Source organism: Anomalospiza imberbis, chromosome 1 (genome assembly GCF_031753505.1).
Source record: "Anomalospiza imberbis isolate Cuckoo-Finch-1a 21T00152 chromosome 1, ASM3175350v1, whole genome shotgun sequence".
NCBI lineage: Eukaryota > Metazoa > Chordata > Aves > Passeriformes > Viduidae > Anomalospiza > Anomalospiza imberbis.
In genome coordinates, this window is record NC_089681.1 from 46856059 (window position 1) to 46872543 (window position 16485).

At 40.0% G+C, this 16485-nt stretch overlaps 1 protein-coding gene across 3 annotated transcripts in view; it reads left to right on the forward strand.

Annotated features, from left to right (window-relative positions):
* The window catches only part of OSBPL1A (oxysterol binding protein like 1A), a 76721-nt gene that overhangs the window by 33909 nt on the left and 26327 nt on the right, over window positions 1-16485 (forward strand). For 2 of the 3 annotated variants that reach the window (XM_068190571.1, XM_068190578.1), the window contains one exon: window positions 13023-13185. In XM_068190571.1, the coding sequence (XP_068046672.1) occupies window positions 13023-13185 (163 nt within the window). Of the gene's footprint in view, window positions 1-7875; window positions 8109-13022; window positions 13186-16485 lie in introns of those variants that run through there. The other variant, XM_068190590.1, reaches the window with a different exon arrangement.

Here is a 16485-nt window from a genome sequence, read left to right on the forward strand (position 1 = left end):
TGAATGTGTACTTGTTGGCCTCCCTCTCCCCACCCCCCTAGAAAGCCAGTGACTTTAAAATCTTTATTTGTTTTAATATTAGTCTTCAGAAGTGTGTTATCTCTGCTTGCTGTGCTCTATCCAGTGATGAAATGCGTTAGTATAATGCTAGCTGCTGAGTCACTGACTATATCAGTAGAATTGGTAAATGGACTGTGTTTAGAAAGGATTTACACCTTGAGAGTAAATCACTGGTGTTGTAGTTTTCCTTGAAGATATGTGCCATGCCCGTTCATAAAGGAATGTTAGTAAACTCTTTCTCTATATTGCTTGTATTGTTCTTAATGCCACTCTCATTGAAATGCAGCAATAATACACTTTAATAAAAAGTGCTTTCGGTGTTATGTACAAATGGGAAATACAGGCCTATGTTCTCCAGGTTGGTTGATTAGCACACACAAAACAAATTATGCTCCATTTATAGTGAACCGAATGTTGCTGCAAATTAATGGTAAGGTAGAGCTCCTTTTACAAACTGTGTATCCATTTGTCGTGAACATCCGGATGAGTCCGGTGTAAAGAAGATGCCTGGCTTTCTAAGCATAGCCCTCATCTGAACATCTTGTCTTTGGGAGTGACATCTGTGATGTGCTTACTTTGCTTGCATAGCTTCATGTTAAGCCATTTGTAAGGTTAATGGACTCTGTTTTTAAATAGGAATGTTATCCCTCCTCTCATGCTTGTCAGGGCTACGTTATTAATGTTAAAATGTGGACATCGATGCAATAACTCTTGGATCCATAGGTGTGCTAGGAGATTTTGGGAATGGCTTTAGAGCATGCCTCTTTGAAGGGGGTCTGCAGTGTACCTTCATAATGTAGGGGTACTTTTTCATCTGCTTCAAGCAGTTTTGTGTTGCCAAAGCTACACTGCTTCCGCAACAAAATCTTGTTCCAATATATTTGACCTTTAAATAGGAATACAGCTTCTTGTGAGTCTTGAAATATAGTAGTGATGCTATTGCACATCCCTTTATTTGAGTCATAAAAATATGGTGAGAGAAAGGGTAAAGAGAACAAAACTACTCTAATCTTGTCTGGAAATATTCAGTGTAAGTGGTCAGAGTATCAGCCTCCAGGCCTTGTGCAGGGCTACAGCAGCAGAAAAGCATCTGCAGCAACATGGTGGGTTTGACCTGATAGACATAAACTAATGGGACACCCATAAACAAGGCTTTGATCATTGTGGTGAGGAAAAATCTTGAGTTGTCAAGATAGTATACCTCCTTTAGGTAATGTGGTAATCCATGTATGTCAGTAGTTTATACCTTTCTGGAAATGCAAGGATTATAAATTGTGGGTATATTCTGTGCTATGCATCCAAATTGGATTGTGTGTTTTTTCCAGTGAAGCACCTTGCTGCAAGGTCAGACAAATCAAATTGAGGTTAAAATGAGCTGGCTGTTTCAGACAGCTGGAAACTTTAGACAGCAGGCATCTGTGCCTGTGGATAGCAGAAATCTAGTTTTGTCTGACCTGTATCTCCTCCACCTCTGAAATGACATTTTTGACTAAGGCCTAAACCCTAATTTCACAGAACAAAATGTAAATGGTTGAGTTTGGAAGGGACTTCTGGAGGTCCTCTGGTCCACTCCCCCTGCTCAGTCAAGGCCACCTGGAGCTGATTGCTCAGGACCATGTCCAGATGGCTTTTGAGTATCTCCAAGGATAAAGGCTCTATAACCTCTGTGGGCAGCTTGTGTCAGTGCTCTGTCACCACACAATGAAAAAATGCTTTTTGGCAATCAGAGGGGATTTCCCACATTTCAGCTTGTGCCCATTCCTTTCTGTCCTGCCACTGGGCAATACTGAGAAGAGCCAGGCTCCAGATGTCTTTGCATCCTCCCTTCAGGTATATATAGATGAGATTTGCCCTGAGCCCCCTCTTCTCTAGTTTGAAGAATCCTTAGACATACAAATACTCGAGGGGCAGTCCACTACAGTAGTGTTAGAAAACTTCAAGGAACCATGTGTCTAAGGTCAGCTGATAATGTGGTCAGTGCTTTTCTACTATTGACTTTGTTCACACATGCAATTTATTGAATCTAAAAAATGATGTGTCATTCAAGACTGTCAGATTCTGTTTCAGCTTGGAGTGGGGAGAATTTAGAACTTTCATCAAATTTACAAGATCTCTTCTAGCAGCCAGTGAGTTTTATTGGAGACGTTTGTAAAAGATCTTCTTAGAAGTTTAATCTGGGGTCTCTTCTTCCTCTGAACTGTAGATGCTACTGGATTGCAAATAGGGGACTAGTAAATAGAAGACTTAACAGTAAATAACTTTGCTGCAATGTTCTAGAAAAAAATTAAAAAAAAAACCAAACACAACAATACCTATCACATAAGGGCAAAAGTATTTGAGATCATTCATAACTAGAAAGGATCTGTTCCACTAAATGAGAACATTGGGATTATCTAGTTCTGTGTTGAATTTCCATACTCCAGAGCATATTTATCTGTCTGCTCTAACTGCTGGACAAATGTCTGCGTGACATACTCTAATTTCAGGAAATATCTTGTCAACCTACCCAGGGCCTGGCTTAAGTCTGCTGGCTGTTGCCTGCTTAGGAATAAGGAAAAAAACAGTGTCTCAGAGGAATATCATCCCTAAGAAGGGGCAATCTTCTTAATGCTCCAAGTCCTTCTAAAATCTGAAGTAGAAGTGAAATTTTTGCATTGATCTTTGGAGTCTGATTCTTTAATACTGGAAATGTGTGAAGAACGTGTTCTGGGCTATAGCAGAAACAGCAAAGAATGCTTTCCAAGGTGGATTTTATTTGGAGGTATGAACTCAGCATTGCATCGTAAAACTCTCACTGTTGATTTCTGGCCTATGTAACATTTTTTCACTTCAATTTGGTTAGTGTCCAAAATGAAATAAAAACTAGCAAGTGAGACATTTGAGTTTTTCAGAAATGCAGAACAACTGTACAAGCATGCATGTTTGTTTTGGAATTTCTTCTTAAAAAAAAACCAGTCAGTTAGACTTCATGAATGATGAATAATTAACAAGATTCCCAATGCAGAGCTTATAAAACAGACAGCCAGCTTCAGAAGTGTTAATTTTTGTAACAGGAAGCTGTTTTCACTCTGAGTCAACAACTGAGTCCAGCAGCACTAGTAAGCCAGTAGGAGCCAACAAAAACATGGCAAAAAATGACATTTGCTTCAAAAGAGAAAACATTGCATGTATTTGCCATAATCCAATTGGGAAGAAGTGTGGGGGAGAGATTACAAAGGGGTTGATCAAAGTAATCAGTGGTATATACGGAAGAATACTTAAGGGAAGTAGTTAGATCAAAACTGCCTTAAGATCTATTTTCAAAACAGTCCTTAAGAATAAAAAGAAAATGTTTCCTGAATTCAATCTTAAGAACCCTTACATCTTAAAATCTAGTCTCTCTGTGAGACTAGGAGACTTCAAAGAAGTCCAGTCCCTGAAAGGGAGAAGACAAAAAATTGTCCCTACTGGATCTGAAAGCATGCAGCAGTATGCTGTTCTGGTTCTGTTGGTATCAGTGTAATAGATCAGCTTCAATGAGGCCTTTAGTTTAAGGAAAGTTGCTTGTGGCACATGCCTCTCAGAACATAAATGCTTAAACTCACTGGGGCAGCAAAATATCCTTGGGGTGTGGTTTTTCTCTGGTAATCTTGTGGGTCTGCAACTCAAAACATGCTTCCCAAATGTGTGCATCGCTGCAGATGTCATTGACTCCCAGCTTGTTTTGGCATTAGTATTGGCAAGAGTGAACAGCAGCAATATTTAATTTCAGCATTACTCAGAACAGAAACAATACTTCACAGAAAATTACAAAATCAGAAGGCTTTTTCTTTGAAGTCCTGATATTTGACTAATCAGTATTATAGTACTGGAACTCAAGTAGGGACAGAATGGGCCCTGGAGACTGGCAACTTCTGCAGCTCTCAAACCTAAGTAGACCTCATGACATTTATCAGATTATAGTTAAATTGTTCAAGTAAAATGGGAAAAACAAATATATTTGAGAGGAAGACTTGGAATTGCTATTGAGTCTCACTTTAGAAACAAGCCAGAAAGACCTTTTTAGGGCTTGACTGTGCAGAAACACTTTGAAGAAAGCAGTTTCTCTGATAGAAAAGCTTAAATCCAAGATTTTAAGCCAAAACCAGCCTTCTAATCAGCAATTAGTCTTTGCAGTTTGTTCAAGTGCTCTTAGACAGGCTCCTGGCTGGGAACTGTGACATTCTCCACTGGTTAAAATTGCAGTGCTTCAGCAGCCTCTGAATAAACAGACTTTGACATAGCCAAATGTGGAAACAGGAGAGGAGAAGGAAGGCAGCAAGGTCCATGTTGAGGAGGAAGTGTTAGTATCTTAGGAGGGAAAGGTGGGAGGCAAACAGTCCTTGTCCCTAGCATGTGGCTAGTTCAGAAACTGTTATTCCCGGCAGTCTTGAATGATGAATTTTTATATTAGACATGTACGCTGGGAGAAGGGTGCTGCGTGCTCTCAGCATCTCCAGCTTTTCTCTTGAATAACAGTTCTCTCTATTACAGCCTAAATGTCTGCCTGAGTTCACATGATCCTGCCAAAGTAAGAGTTCCTTCAGTGTGGATGATGGCTTGGCTCTTGCTTCTACTGCTGCTTTCACTGTATTTTTTTAAGTTTTATGATCATACCTGATCCTTTCCTTCATTAGCAGAATTTAATTATATTAATAAATCAAATATAGGAAGATACTACAACTTTGTGCTCAGCAGAATGAAATATAGCTGTTCCAAATCAGCCCTGCTAAACTCGTCCTCTTGAACTTTGATGTGAATATTTGTGGTTGATTAACAATGAACTCTTGTGTTCATCTGGGGAATTACTGAGGCAGTCGTATGATTTGTTCTACAAAGTCTTTGCTTTCTTCTATAGACTTTGGGTTGGGATGTAAGAGACCAGATTACCAGGACTTTAAGATGGTATGTATGGGGTTTGGTTGTGTGTATGTGGGTCTTTCAGCCTTTGTACAAAAAGAAACTGTATTGGTGATGTTTTTTGCATATGGGTCTGAAAGCAAGCCAGCTGTTATGTTTGCCCTCCAAGTGTGTTTTCTCTTTTGAATATTACAATCTCAGTAAGATGTGGTACTCTGATGCTGTAGAGTCAGCTGGCTGAACTTTGGAGATAAAGACTGATGCTGTCTTGTGATACAGTAAATAACCATTTGCCTATCACCAGTGAGCTCAGCTTACCTCCTAGATAAGTGATCACATCATGTTTTGCTTTTCAGTAGTTACAGTAGCAGTAGTTCAAGTCACTTTCTAACTATGCTGGGTTTAGGTCTGAAGCTGGGTAACTGACAGGCTTATGGCACAGAGAGGAGGAAAACCTGAGCTAGAATCTAATGGGATGAAGTTCAATAAGTCCAAGTGCCGAGTCCTGCACTTTGGCCACAATAACCCCCTGCAACGTTATAGGCTGGGGACGTGTGGCTGGACAGTGCTCAGGTGGAAAGGGACCTGGGGGTGCTGGTTGACAGTCGGCTGAACATGAGCCACCAGTGTGCCCAGATGGCCAAGAAGGCCAATGGCATCTTGGCCAGTATCAGGAACAGTGTGTCCAGCAGGAGCAGGGAGGTCATTCTTCCCCTGTACTCGGTACTGGTGAGGCCACACCTTGAGTACTGTGTCCAGTTCTGGGCCCCTCAGTTTAGGAGGGACGTTGAGATGCTTGAGCGTGTCCAAAGGAGAGCAACGAGGCTGGTGAGGGGCTTGGAACGCAAGCTGTATGAGGAACGCCTGAGGGAGATGGGATTGTTTAGCCTGGAGAAAAGGAGACTCAGAGGTGACCTTATCGCTCTCTTCAGCTTCCTGAAGGGTGGCTGTGGTGAGCTGGGGGTCGGTCTCTTTCTCCAGGCAACAACAGATAGAACAAGAGGACACAGTCTCAAGCTGCGCCAAGGGAGATACAGGCTAGACTTAAGGAAGAAGTTTTTCACAGAAAGAGTGGTAAAATACTGGAATCATCTGCCCAGGGAGGTGGTGGAGTCACCATCCCTAGATGTGTTTAAAAAAAGACTGGATGTGGCGCTTGGTGCCATGATCTAGTTGAGGTGTTAGAACATGGGTTGGACTTGATGATCTTAAAGGTCTCTTCCAACCTAGAAAATTCTGTGAATTCTGTAGAAGTAATGGCTGAAGTAAATCATGACCTATTTTGGATCAGTCCTCTGTTCCCTGGGATGAGCCAAGGCTATGATGGAGTTTACAGAAGCTAGTTTACTTCAGCAAATGAAGAGTTAGGATGCAAGACTTTAACATATGCTTACATAGCAGACATTTGTCACAAGTCCCTTGTGCTTAATGGTGCTGGGGAGTAGTGAGTCAGCAAGAGGCTCTTTGTAGAAGGGCTTGTGTGTAAACAGATCAGAACTCCGAAAGTTTTGTGTAAAATATTTACATGCTTTAGGAATCTGGGGATGTCTTCATGAAATTGATTGCATCTGTTTGGGAACACTTTGTTGTTGCTTTAGTGTGTGCTGTCACACTTGCAGTTTTTTGATGTGCCATAGGAGTATTCGTAAATCACTCATTCCTTTATCTAGTGCCTCAGATACCTGAGGCATACTTGTAAAGAAACATTCTGAAACTAGAACTGTTCCTGCTTTTTGGGGGAGGAAGGTGAAGAGGAAAGCATGATTATACATATTCATATTATATACTGATGTGTGCTTAGTGGGAGTTAAGTCCCATGGAAGAGGTAAAAATCAATCCTTTTCTAAAATTTATTTTCTTTCTGGGAAGCATCCTGTATTGAAGTTCAAGTATGGTTAAAACTATGAGAACTTTTGGAGTGAGTTCTCTTTGAGAGCAACTGGTTTCAATTTTCACTTCAGTAGCAGCTTAAGCAGCAATTTGCTACTATTCCAGGTAGCAAAAAGTCTTAACAGCACTTTTCATAGAAGTCTATCCTGTAGAACTAGTGCTGCAGTAGCATGCTTTGAAGTTAGCTAGCAAAATATATAGAACTGTTCAATTTCTAAACAGATACACCTCGAGGAAAATACTCAGTTTAAGTATTTCTTCCCTTGTTCAATACACAGAGGCAGGCTTGGCTCTTTATAAAACTTTTTAGTTCTCATTCTACATTAATAGATTTACTCAGCACTAGTTCAAACTGGACATCACAAAGGACTGGCTTATGCAAGAAGGCACTAGCAACAGGGACCTTATTGTACTAACAGCAAAATTATAACTGTGCAAGCTTGTTAGAATAGACAAACTGTACCTATCAAACTCTGCATCGAGGTTGTGGTTTCCACTCTTTGCCTCACATTTTTTGGTAGAGGTTTTCATTTGGTATGAAAATCACAGAATGGACAGAGTTCTCGCTTTGGATTCCTAGTGTTTCTGTAGTGTAATGTGTTACAATGCAGTGCTCTGTAAGTTCTGTCTTTCAGTATAGTATGTCCTGTTGGAGTAGCTGACCCTGGAAACTATCAGCTTCATATGAATAGATGTGGTATGAAACAAATGGCAGGTTTGATTTGCTTTACTTTATTTACAGAAAGCATCAGGAGATGTTCACATAAAAATGGCAGTTCTACTACAGCAGTGTTTTTTAATTCCTTGGTTATGAATTAATTTCCAGACAGGTGTTAGACTAGCCCCTACCTTCCAGCTGAGAACTTGCACCTTATTTCTGTGCTTTGTGGCAAATATCTCATTAGAAATGACATTTTTGGGAGGATGGAATTTCTGTGGCAATTGGACAAAGACATTTTGAAAACCAAACCCTCCCTTCTGAGTCGTCAGAGACGTTGGTGAGGCGGTGTCATGGGCTGCTCTCCCGTGCTCAGCTTACTGCAGAGCAGGGTTGGTATGCAGTGTTGTGACACTCCAGCAGAGTCTGCCTTCAAATCCCCTCATGGTTTCTCTGTGAAAGAGGAGGTACTTCCTTTCAGCACAACTCTGAAGTCTGTGTGTTTTGGGCAGTCATTCCTAACACCGAAGTTGAGTGCTTGAAAATAAAATTCAGCTAAATCACACTGTGGTGTTGTGAAGTCTGTCTTTTCTCACTCAGTCCAGGAGAAGTAGGATCTGAGGTATGCTGTCTTTTAATTTACTCTTCTAGTGTTAAAAGCATGTAGCACTGCATATTATTGCGGTGTCTGTATTTGTTCTATGCCTTGCTCACTATATGTTGGGTTTAGTGTTTATTTGCAGCTCCAGTAGCATGTTGCTGAGGTGATCATTTATTAGCTGGGCATAGAGTGGTGTGATCCTTTCCTACCCCACAGAAGTGCCACTGTTGTTGTGCATTAATTTAAATTAAAGCCATCCCCCACCAAACAAAGGAAGTATTTTGTGTATTGTACTAAGATGTCTTCAAGATGGACAGAGAGGCTTTGGTTACAGGCTGTGCTGATATAGTTCTAGACTTCAGCCTTTAAAAAAGTAAAAAGGGGATAAAAAAGAGTGGTTTGGTGCTGGTTACTGGTCTCCCACCTACTGAAGGAAGACTGAGGGTACAGAATGGAGTGGGACTAGTGTTTGTTACATGCAGATAAGCTTTTTTTATATTTTTGAATAGACATATGAAGTTTCTGCCAGTAGTACACAATGAAGAAATTAACTTTTAAACCACGCTCTTGTGCTTAGCAGGATTTGAGATAACATGTAAAGGCAATAGGAGTATCTGCAAATAGTTTGTTACTTTCCTTTAAGAAAAGAAAGAAGTCTGATTGTTAAAATAACTCACTTCTACTATTTAAACTTACAATGTGATGTTCACAGCACCACATTTTACAGTAGTGTTTACAGGAATATTATAGGAAGCTGTTGGAAGCAGATTTCTATTCAATTAAACCAAAAGTGAAACTGGTTACCAGATCGTGGATATCAAACATCTTCAGCTGGAGAAGTATGTTTTTAAAAGTGGATTGTTGCACTGACCTAGATACACTGACAGAGAACGACCAAGACTTCAGTCTGAGGTTATAGCTGTGTCTGTAGCTGTAAGGATAATGATGGAGTGATTGTTTACTTCTGTGAGACAAGGGTAGATAGCTTCCATCAGAAACAGTAAATCTGAAGTTTGACTGTAATACCATTCTCTTTAGAGGTAGAAGCAGGACTGATCTAAAGTGTCATTGTCTAACGGTGTAAGTGCAAGCCCAGCTTTATTGATAACTATTTGCTGTTGTTCAGAACAGCTCCTGACAAGAATAGGGTAGGAGGCCTGGCCAGCTGGGCATTGGGAACTCAGGTAGCCTCGTGCCGGGTTCACTTGAGTGCCACATTCTATGTAAAGCTTAGAGGAAAGCTTATAATGCTGCTGGTGGCATGGGCATTGTTGGGCACCAGTTACAGGGATCTAATAGGTGGCAGCCATTCCATAGTTGGAAGATGAGGAGCTGAACCCAGTAAGATTTGCCATCTGTCTCTTTCTCAGCTCAGGCACCACCATGAAAGGTACAGAAACCACAGCTGTCTTACAAGCTGTGCCTTATTCAGGCTGTCAATAAAGTGATTCTTCCAATAATTCCTCTTGCTCAGACTGGATTTCCAGAACCATGTGTATGCAGGTATCTGCATCATTTTGGTGTGATATTCACTACATTACATAAATATTTCAGTTCATAAAATGATTTCATATTCAGCTGATGCAGCTTCACAAAATCAGGTGATATTTCACTGAAAAATACTGGTCTCTCTGCATCCAGTTTAATAGACTGAAATGCTTCTCAACTTTATGTTCTTCTTCCTGCTTATTACATGAATCCTACACTTTTTGTGTTAATAAAAAATTTTAAAACTAGTCTGAAAGTTCCTTCTGTAATCTTACAGATGTTTTTGTGTTGGGACACTGAAGAAAAACACAATGGGGAAGAAACAACTTTTGCAAAAGGAATAAAGCTGAAATGCCATCTCCAAAAAGGGTGGTGGAGTAGCAAAGTAGATGGACTAATTCACCTCAGAATCCTGTTAATTGACCATGTCTTGTGAATAAGAAGTAGAGCATGGCAAAATTATGTGAAATGGCAGTCTGCTGCTTACATTTTGGGAAAGCCTATCACTCAGTTGGTCAATTACATTGTTCAATAAACTTACACTCTGAAAGCAACACCGATCTGCCTGCAGTGTTTCATATTAAACTGGGAAGAGACTGTGTGTGATTCTGAGAAAACAAAGCAACAGCATCCTCCCTTTACATTCAATTTACTGCACGTAGGTTTTAGGAGGTGAACCTCATCACCTTGACTTTTATTATTGACAAAATGGAAGTATATCTTAAAGCTGCTTTGTGTTAAAAACAAGGTTCAAGCAAGGTTCTTTCTCCTGTATTGTTGAGTACGTCAGGGTTGTGCTTGAGCACATGTTGAGCTTTATCTCTCCCAGCATTGCTTCTCTACAGGCAAAATCAATAAAATAAGGGTAGTAGAACCATTTAAAAAATATTTTTTCATTCTCATGTTGAAGCTGTGAAACTGTTTTGGTGCTTAAGGATGTGGTGTTGTTGCAGTGTTTCCTGACCACAGCCCTCAAGGAATGACAAGTGTAGAGGTGCCGGGCTGTAGAGATTGGTAGGGCAATCTCTGGACTCTGTCTGAATGTGTGTGTCCATCCCATAACCTCCATACTGTTGAAAAAAATGCTATATTATAGCTGTCCATCTAAAGCCCCTAGATATTGATTAAGGTTGCTTTAAATCCAGTTTATTCAGTTATGAATGAATATCCCAACAGTTGCAAGCAACAAACTTAAGTGGGTTTTCTTTATTTTTTAGCTTCTGGCTAGCATTGAGTTGCTTATGGAACAGATGAAAAGCTTTGGGGTTTTGTTACCTACCTGTGTATAATTGCTGTACTAGTAAGCGTCTGGCAATGAGGAGGTCTGGGAGTACACAGAAAACTGAACCTTACTGTAAAGCTGGAAATTGGTTTTACAGAAACAGAATTTTTTTTTTTGTAGTATACCTTCTGCAATTCTGAATAGCTCTGCATTTTGATAAGACATAGGAACCTTAAGGTCAAGAAAATACTTTCTTGGAGCAGGCATGGTCTTAGACCTGTGTGTGTTGTTGCTTCTTTAGACACATAACTGTGACTAAAGAATGCTGAAAAGGTCCATCTGGGTTTTTAGATCGTTTCGATTTTCCTTCAATTTGCTGTAAGTTTAAGATAAATATTTAAATCACTCAAATCACTTACCAAAGCATTAGAGCATAATGGCATCTAATTCAATTCTGCAAAAACAGTATTATTGCAAATAGCATTTTCAGAACTGATTTTACTTTGCTGTTTAATAAGAATGAAAATTACCATTTTTTTCCAGTCCTCTATCCTCCCTGTATCAGGAGAGCAAAATACTGATGCTGTTTCTCTAAGCGGGTGGTTCCATAACTATTTGACAGCATACCAAATGTATTTAGCAGAAACTGCCTAATAACAGATCTTTTGCAGTGGCATGTCTGATTTGTATGAAACATTGCAGTAATTGGCTTCATTGGTACTGTCAGAGTGAACTTTAAATGAAAGTGACAGTAACTAGTCCAGACTTTTTTCATTTTGTTCAGAGTAAAACTATTAGACAGTAAGTGACTTACTGGTTTTTCTGCTTTCAATTAGCAACCCAATTTTATACTCTTTTAATTATCATTTAATTGGATTCCCCCCTTACACTCAGAGCCTGGCAGCCAAAACAGCTGATTTAGTATTTGGCACAACTGAGGGGGTGAAAATTTCTTCTATTAATCTTTCCCTAGAGGATATGTTTCCACCAGCATAGAAGCTCTTTTCTGGAAGTGGCAAATCTCTTTTAATATCTCCTTAATAGCTCCTTTTGTGCCCAGCTCTGAATCTACTGTTTGAGAAGTGGTTATAACTGAGGGGGCTGAAGCCTTCAAAGTAAAGCTTTAATGTAAACTGTAACCAGAGAGGACATACGAACAGTTCTTAAATTAGATTCAAAAAGGTAATGTTGGTATATGTGTAAGTTGTCCCTGTAGCTGTTCCAAGAGATTGTCATGTCCTTGCATGTTCTTAGTGGAGGGGGAATTAGTGTTGTAAACTGACCTTTGAGAGTAAACTAGAGGGCAAGGCCGGGGTTGGGGATGCTTTTAAAAAGGGACTGGAAGGGAGAAAGGGAAAGAATAGATGGTTTAGGGACTGAAGGAGAGGTAGCACACTGAAGCCTTGTTGGGCTGGGAGAAATGGCCATTTCTGAGCTTTCTGAGAGTCACAGCCCTCTCCCCTCTGCTGGCAGACAGAGGAGCAGGGAAGCACCTGAAAAAAAAAAGGTAAATCGGAAGGACATGTTGCTTTCCTATTACTAGTACTGAACTCAAAACATGGATAACATCATCTGCTCTGGAGCTCATTGCATGTGTGGGTTTTAAAAAAGGTCCACCGTCTGGTGGCTGGGCTTCTCTTTTTGTTAACTTCTGGCTCCTTGGTACACTGTTCAGGGAGTTTGGAGGGAGGGATGTTTATGTCAACGTTAAGTCAGTTACCAGAGGAATCTTTTTTAACCTCCTCCTGTAATCTGCAGGGTTAAATGTTTTCAGCTCATAGTTCAGTTGCAGTTATTTGTAGCTGGCATTCACATTTGCTCTGTAATTCAATTTAGATGATGCTGCTTGGCCTAAATTGGAGCAGACTAGTAGAAGGAGCTTGGTGCTTGTAGAAACTGATCACTGACTGTGTAGTTAAGGTCATCCAAGTAGAGCTGTAAATATTTCCCCTCGGTTTTAAGGTATAATTATCTGGCTTGAATTCACTTACGGAATTGTGATTGATACTGTTAGATCTTACGTATCAGATTTTTCAGCTACTAAAAATGCTGACTAACAACCTTATTGTCATCACACAAATACTGTAACATTCTTATTAATCCATGTGGTTTCAGTTCCAGCTGTTTGCTAGTTATTTATTCATTAGAGTCTATTTTCTGAATAGCTTCCAGCTACACATTCTTCAGAGAGATGAGATTTTATTCATACATGTATCTACTTATAGGTGAGGAATTTGAAACTGGAGCATGAGCAGGAGAAAAACAAGATCTTGTCAGAAGCATTAGAGACACTCGCTACTGAACACCATGAACTAGAGCAGTCTCTGGTTAAGGGATCTCCGCCTCTCAGCATCCTCAGTGAAGAGCAGTTCTATGATGCTGTTTCAGGTAAGTGGTGATGTCCAGAATGTGAGTGTGTATACAACATGTGTGTAGTGAATGCCTTGGGTGCAGGTAGGGTGGGTGAAGAAGGTGGAAGCAGTCTAACTTCATGTGAAATCTCTGCCTTTCTAACAGGGACCTAATTTTAGGAGTAAGCTTGGTGTGTTTTATGAGCAGGGCTGTAAAAATTTGCCAGAGCTCACCTGCAAAATTGTATTGCTTCACCTTAGCGTGAAGGTTAGAAAACCACAGGACAGAAATGAAAGGTCTGATTGCTTGGGAGTCTACACCCTTTTTTTTAAATAGCAAAACATAAGGCTCGTATTTTGGGAGAGGTAACTATATCTTGTAGCCTTCTGACTTGCTTTGTCTATGGTGGTGTGTGCTTTTTCCTTTGTTTTGTTGTTAAGATCAGTCTATAAAAATCCCTAGTTTTTAGAGATAATGATGTTGAGACAGGCTTGTTCTATTTCAGTTTTGTATACCTGAAGTGTTAAACATGAAAGAAAAGGATGAATCAAAATCCTGCATGCATTTCTTAAATGTCTTTTCTTTCCTTATCTGTTCTTCAGTTTAGTATCTTTCGTAATTTCATAAGCAGAACATGCCAATAATGGTTTTGGAAGATTCTGAACTGCCTGAAATGATTGCAACATGCATTTGTATAGGGAGGCTGTACATAGTGCATGCAGCTCAGCAGTAGCTCTAACTGGGTGATCCAGCAGCACACACCTGTCTACAACTACGAAGGATCTGGAAAAGCTTGAGGGTGAACATAATCTAACTGTAGGAGACAATTGGGTTGTGAAGGCAAACTTCACTAGCAAGGATGGGGTTACTTTTTCTGTGAACTGAACTGTCTGATGCTTCTGACAGATGAGAAAAGCAGTGTTCCCAGACTCCTTGGTAGGTGTTCTGCAGTGAGAAACTTAAGCTGTGAAAAAACAGGCAAAGGAAGTCTATGCACAGGAACACAATGAATCAACATTGTGAAGGAGACTTTGCTGTTTGGCACAGCAGCAAATTTATCAAGCCTTCAAGTAGAAGAGACTGAGGAGCACTAAAACAGGTTCTTCCTCTGGAACCAAAGGAACAATTCTGCTGAAAGGCCTCGGGCTCTTGTGATTGTCAACAAAGCAGAGAATAGTTCTTTATCTGATGCTGTTGGAATGTAGTCTCTCCAGCTGGGCTTGCCTTGTGCATATGAGAGAATATTAAGCTTTAAAGAGCTGCTAGTTGACACATCTCATAACTGACCTGATCTCTAAATACTGTTGAATGAAAGTGTGCAAAGCCACCTCTCCTGTTTTCCAGAGGTGGTAGTTTTGTCCTTGCAAGCTACAAACAAATCATATCAAGTGGATTTGTAAAATTGTGAAACTTGCTGAGTGCATATGTGTACAAACATACTTAAAAAAGCCCAAATGTGATTTCTTTCTCCTTTGGGAGAAGTTACTTGCCATAATTCATCTTAATTGCATTTTAAATAATTTTCTGGGACAGTCTCACTTTCTTGTCTGTCCATCAATTTAATCAGACTGGCATTAGATTCTCTTCTCTAGGTTGTTCCTATTTAGTGCTTTGCAGAGATTAAGGTCCTTTCTGTCTCTGAAGGGGGCGGGGATGGGGAGGTGGCTAGAAAAAGGGAAATGTGATGTATTTTCCTGACTGCTGAATACATGTTACCACTTTCACTTTAAGCATAAAAGGAATTAGTTTTTTGTTGGTATGGTTTGAGGAGAGGTGTTTTTTTTTTTTTTTGTTTCTGGAAATCTAAATTGCTACAACTGTCTGCAAGACTTTGCTTAATTTTGCAAACTGATAGTGTTAAATTATGTTGATTTTGGACAAATAGCCATATTCATGAATTGCCTTTCAAAGTTGTATAGGAGATTGAGCAAACACCCATGTATTTTAACAGGGTGATATAACAAGTTATAATGTCTGTCAGTAGGAAAATGCCACTACTTAGAGTATTTTTTCTATCAGGATGCTATCTTTTTCTGCTTGCAGTTCTATGAATTTTTAAATTCCTGCTGTAGGAGTGAGTTTAGAAGTGAGAGTGTTGCATAAGTAGGCTTGCACTTTGAGCTGAAGAATTGTTAGTTTTGACTTGACAGGTTGAAAAACGATGCCACTGCTACTTTTTTTTTAATAATTTTTTAAAAATAAATTTTTGTTTACTCTCAACAGAATTATCACTAATGGGACTATTCAGAGCAATTTTCAAGCAGGTTTTTGAGGAAAAGGTGTATCAAAAAGGGTGTATTCAGTGCAGCAGCTACTTGTCCCCATTTATCATGCTCTGGTTCACTTTGTAGAATGATCTGATTGCTCCTGAATGAAGCTGAATCAGAAGATACAGTCTACTTCCTATTGGACACTCAGTCCATGGCAGCAGAGTAAGAGCAGATCTGAAGAGAACAGCGCTAGAAACGTACCTGGTTTGATTGTCAAGTCCTCAGCACCATCTGTTCCTCTAGCAAATCTGTTCCAGCCTGAGCCATGCTACCTGCTAGTGTTGGCATAGACTGAATTGTTCACTGTTGAAGTCTGTGGTGTGTGGTTCTGTTTGTAGAAATTGTAGCCAGAGTTACAGAAATATCCTTTTCCTTTTCCAAAACTGGAGTGAGGAAATTGTTGGCAATGTGGTAAGACTACTTACTGAAGTTGGAGTTTATTTTCTGAAGTCTCCTTTCTTTTTATCTGTAAGTGATATGCTGTTGTCAGTACTTTTTGACTGTTGAAGTAATTCCTAAATCCCTGCAAAGAGAGAAATTAAAGAAAGAACCTACAGAAAAATGCAAGTTATTTGTCTTACCAAAGCACTGTATCCAGTGTTAAGAAGACCAAAGTTAAGGGTGTTATTAATCTGAGCTCTGATAGCCATAGGTCAGTTAACAGCACTTCCCGGTGCGCTGATCGCTGATCTGCTCATCATGGGAGTGGTGGAAATGTGTAATTAAACTCGATACCACACAGAGTGCTGCAGCTCTCACTTGCAGGATTGAATGCTTAACATGTGTCAAGCATGTGTCAAACTCTTCTATGTTTAAAGCAGGGTGGGGCGGAACGGGAGGGCTCTGGGGAAAGGAAGAAGAGCTGAACAAGTAGCAAAATTCAAAAAGACCAATGCCATCTCCTAGAGAGGTGGAGGTTATTAGCTTTGATCAATACAGACCTGAGAAGCATATGAAAGTGGAATAGGAATGCAGAGAACGTCCACAGTGCTGAAAAATAGCTAAGCAGGTCAAGAATGAAAGGGTAAAGGTACTTGATTTTTGCCTTTCAGATCTAAGATTCCCT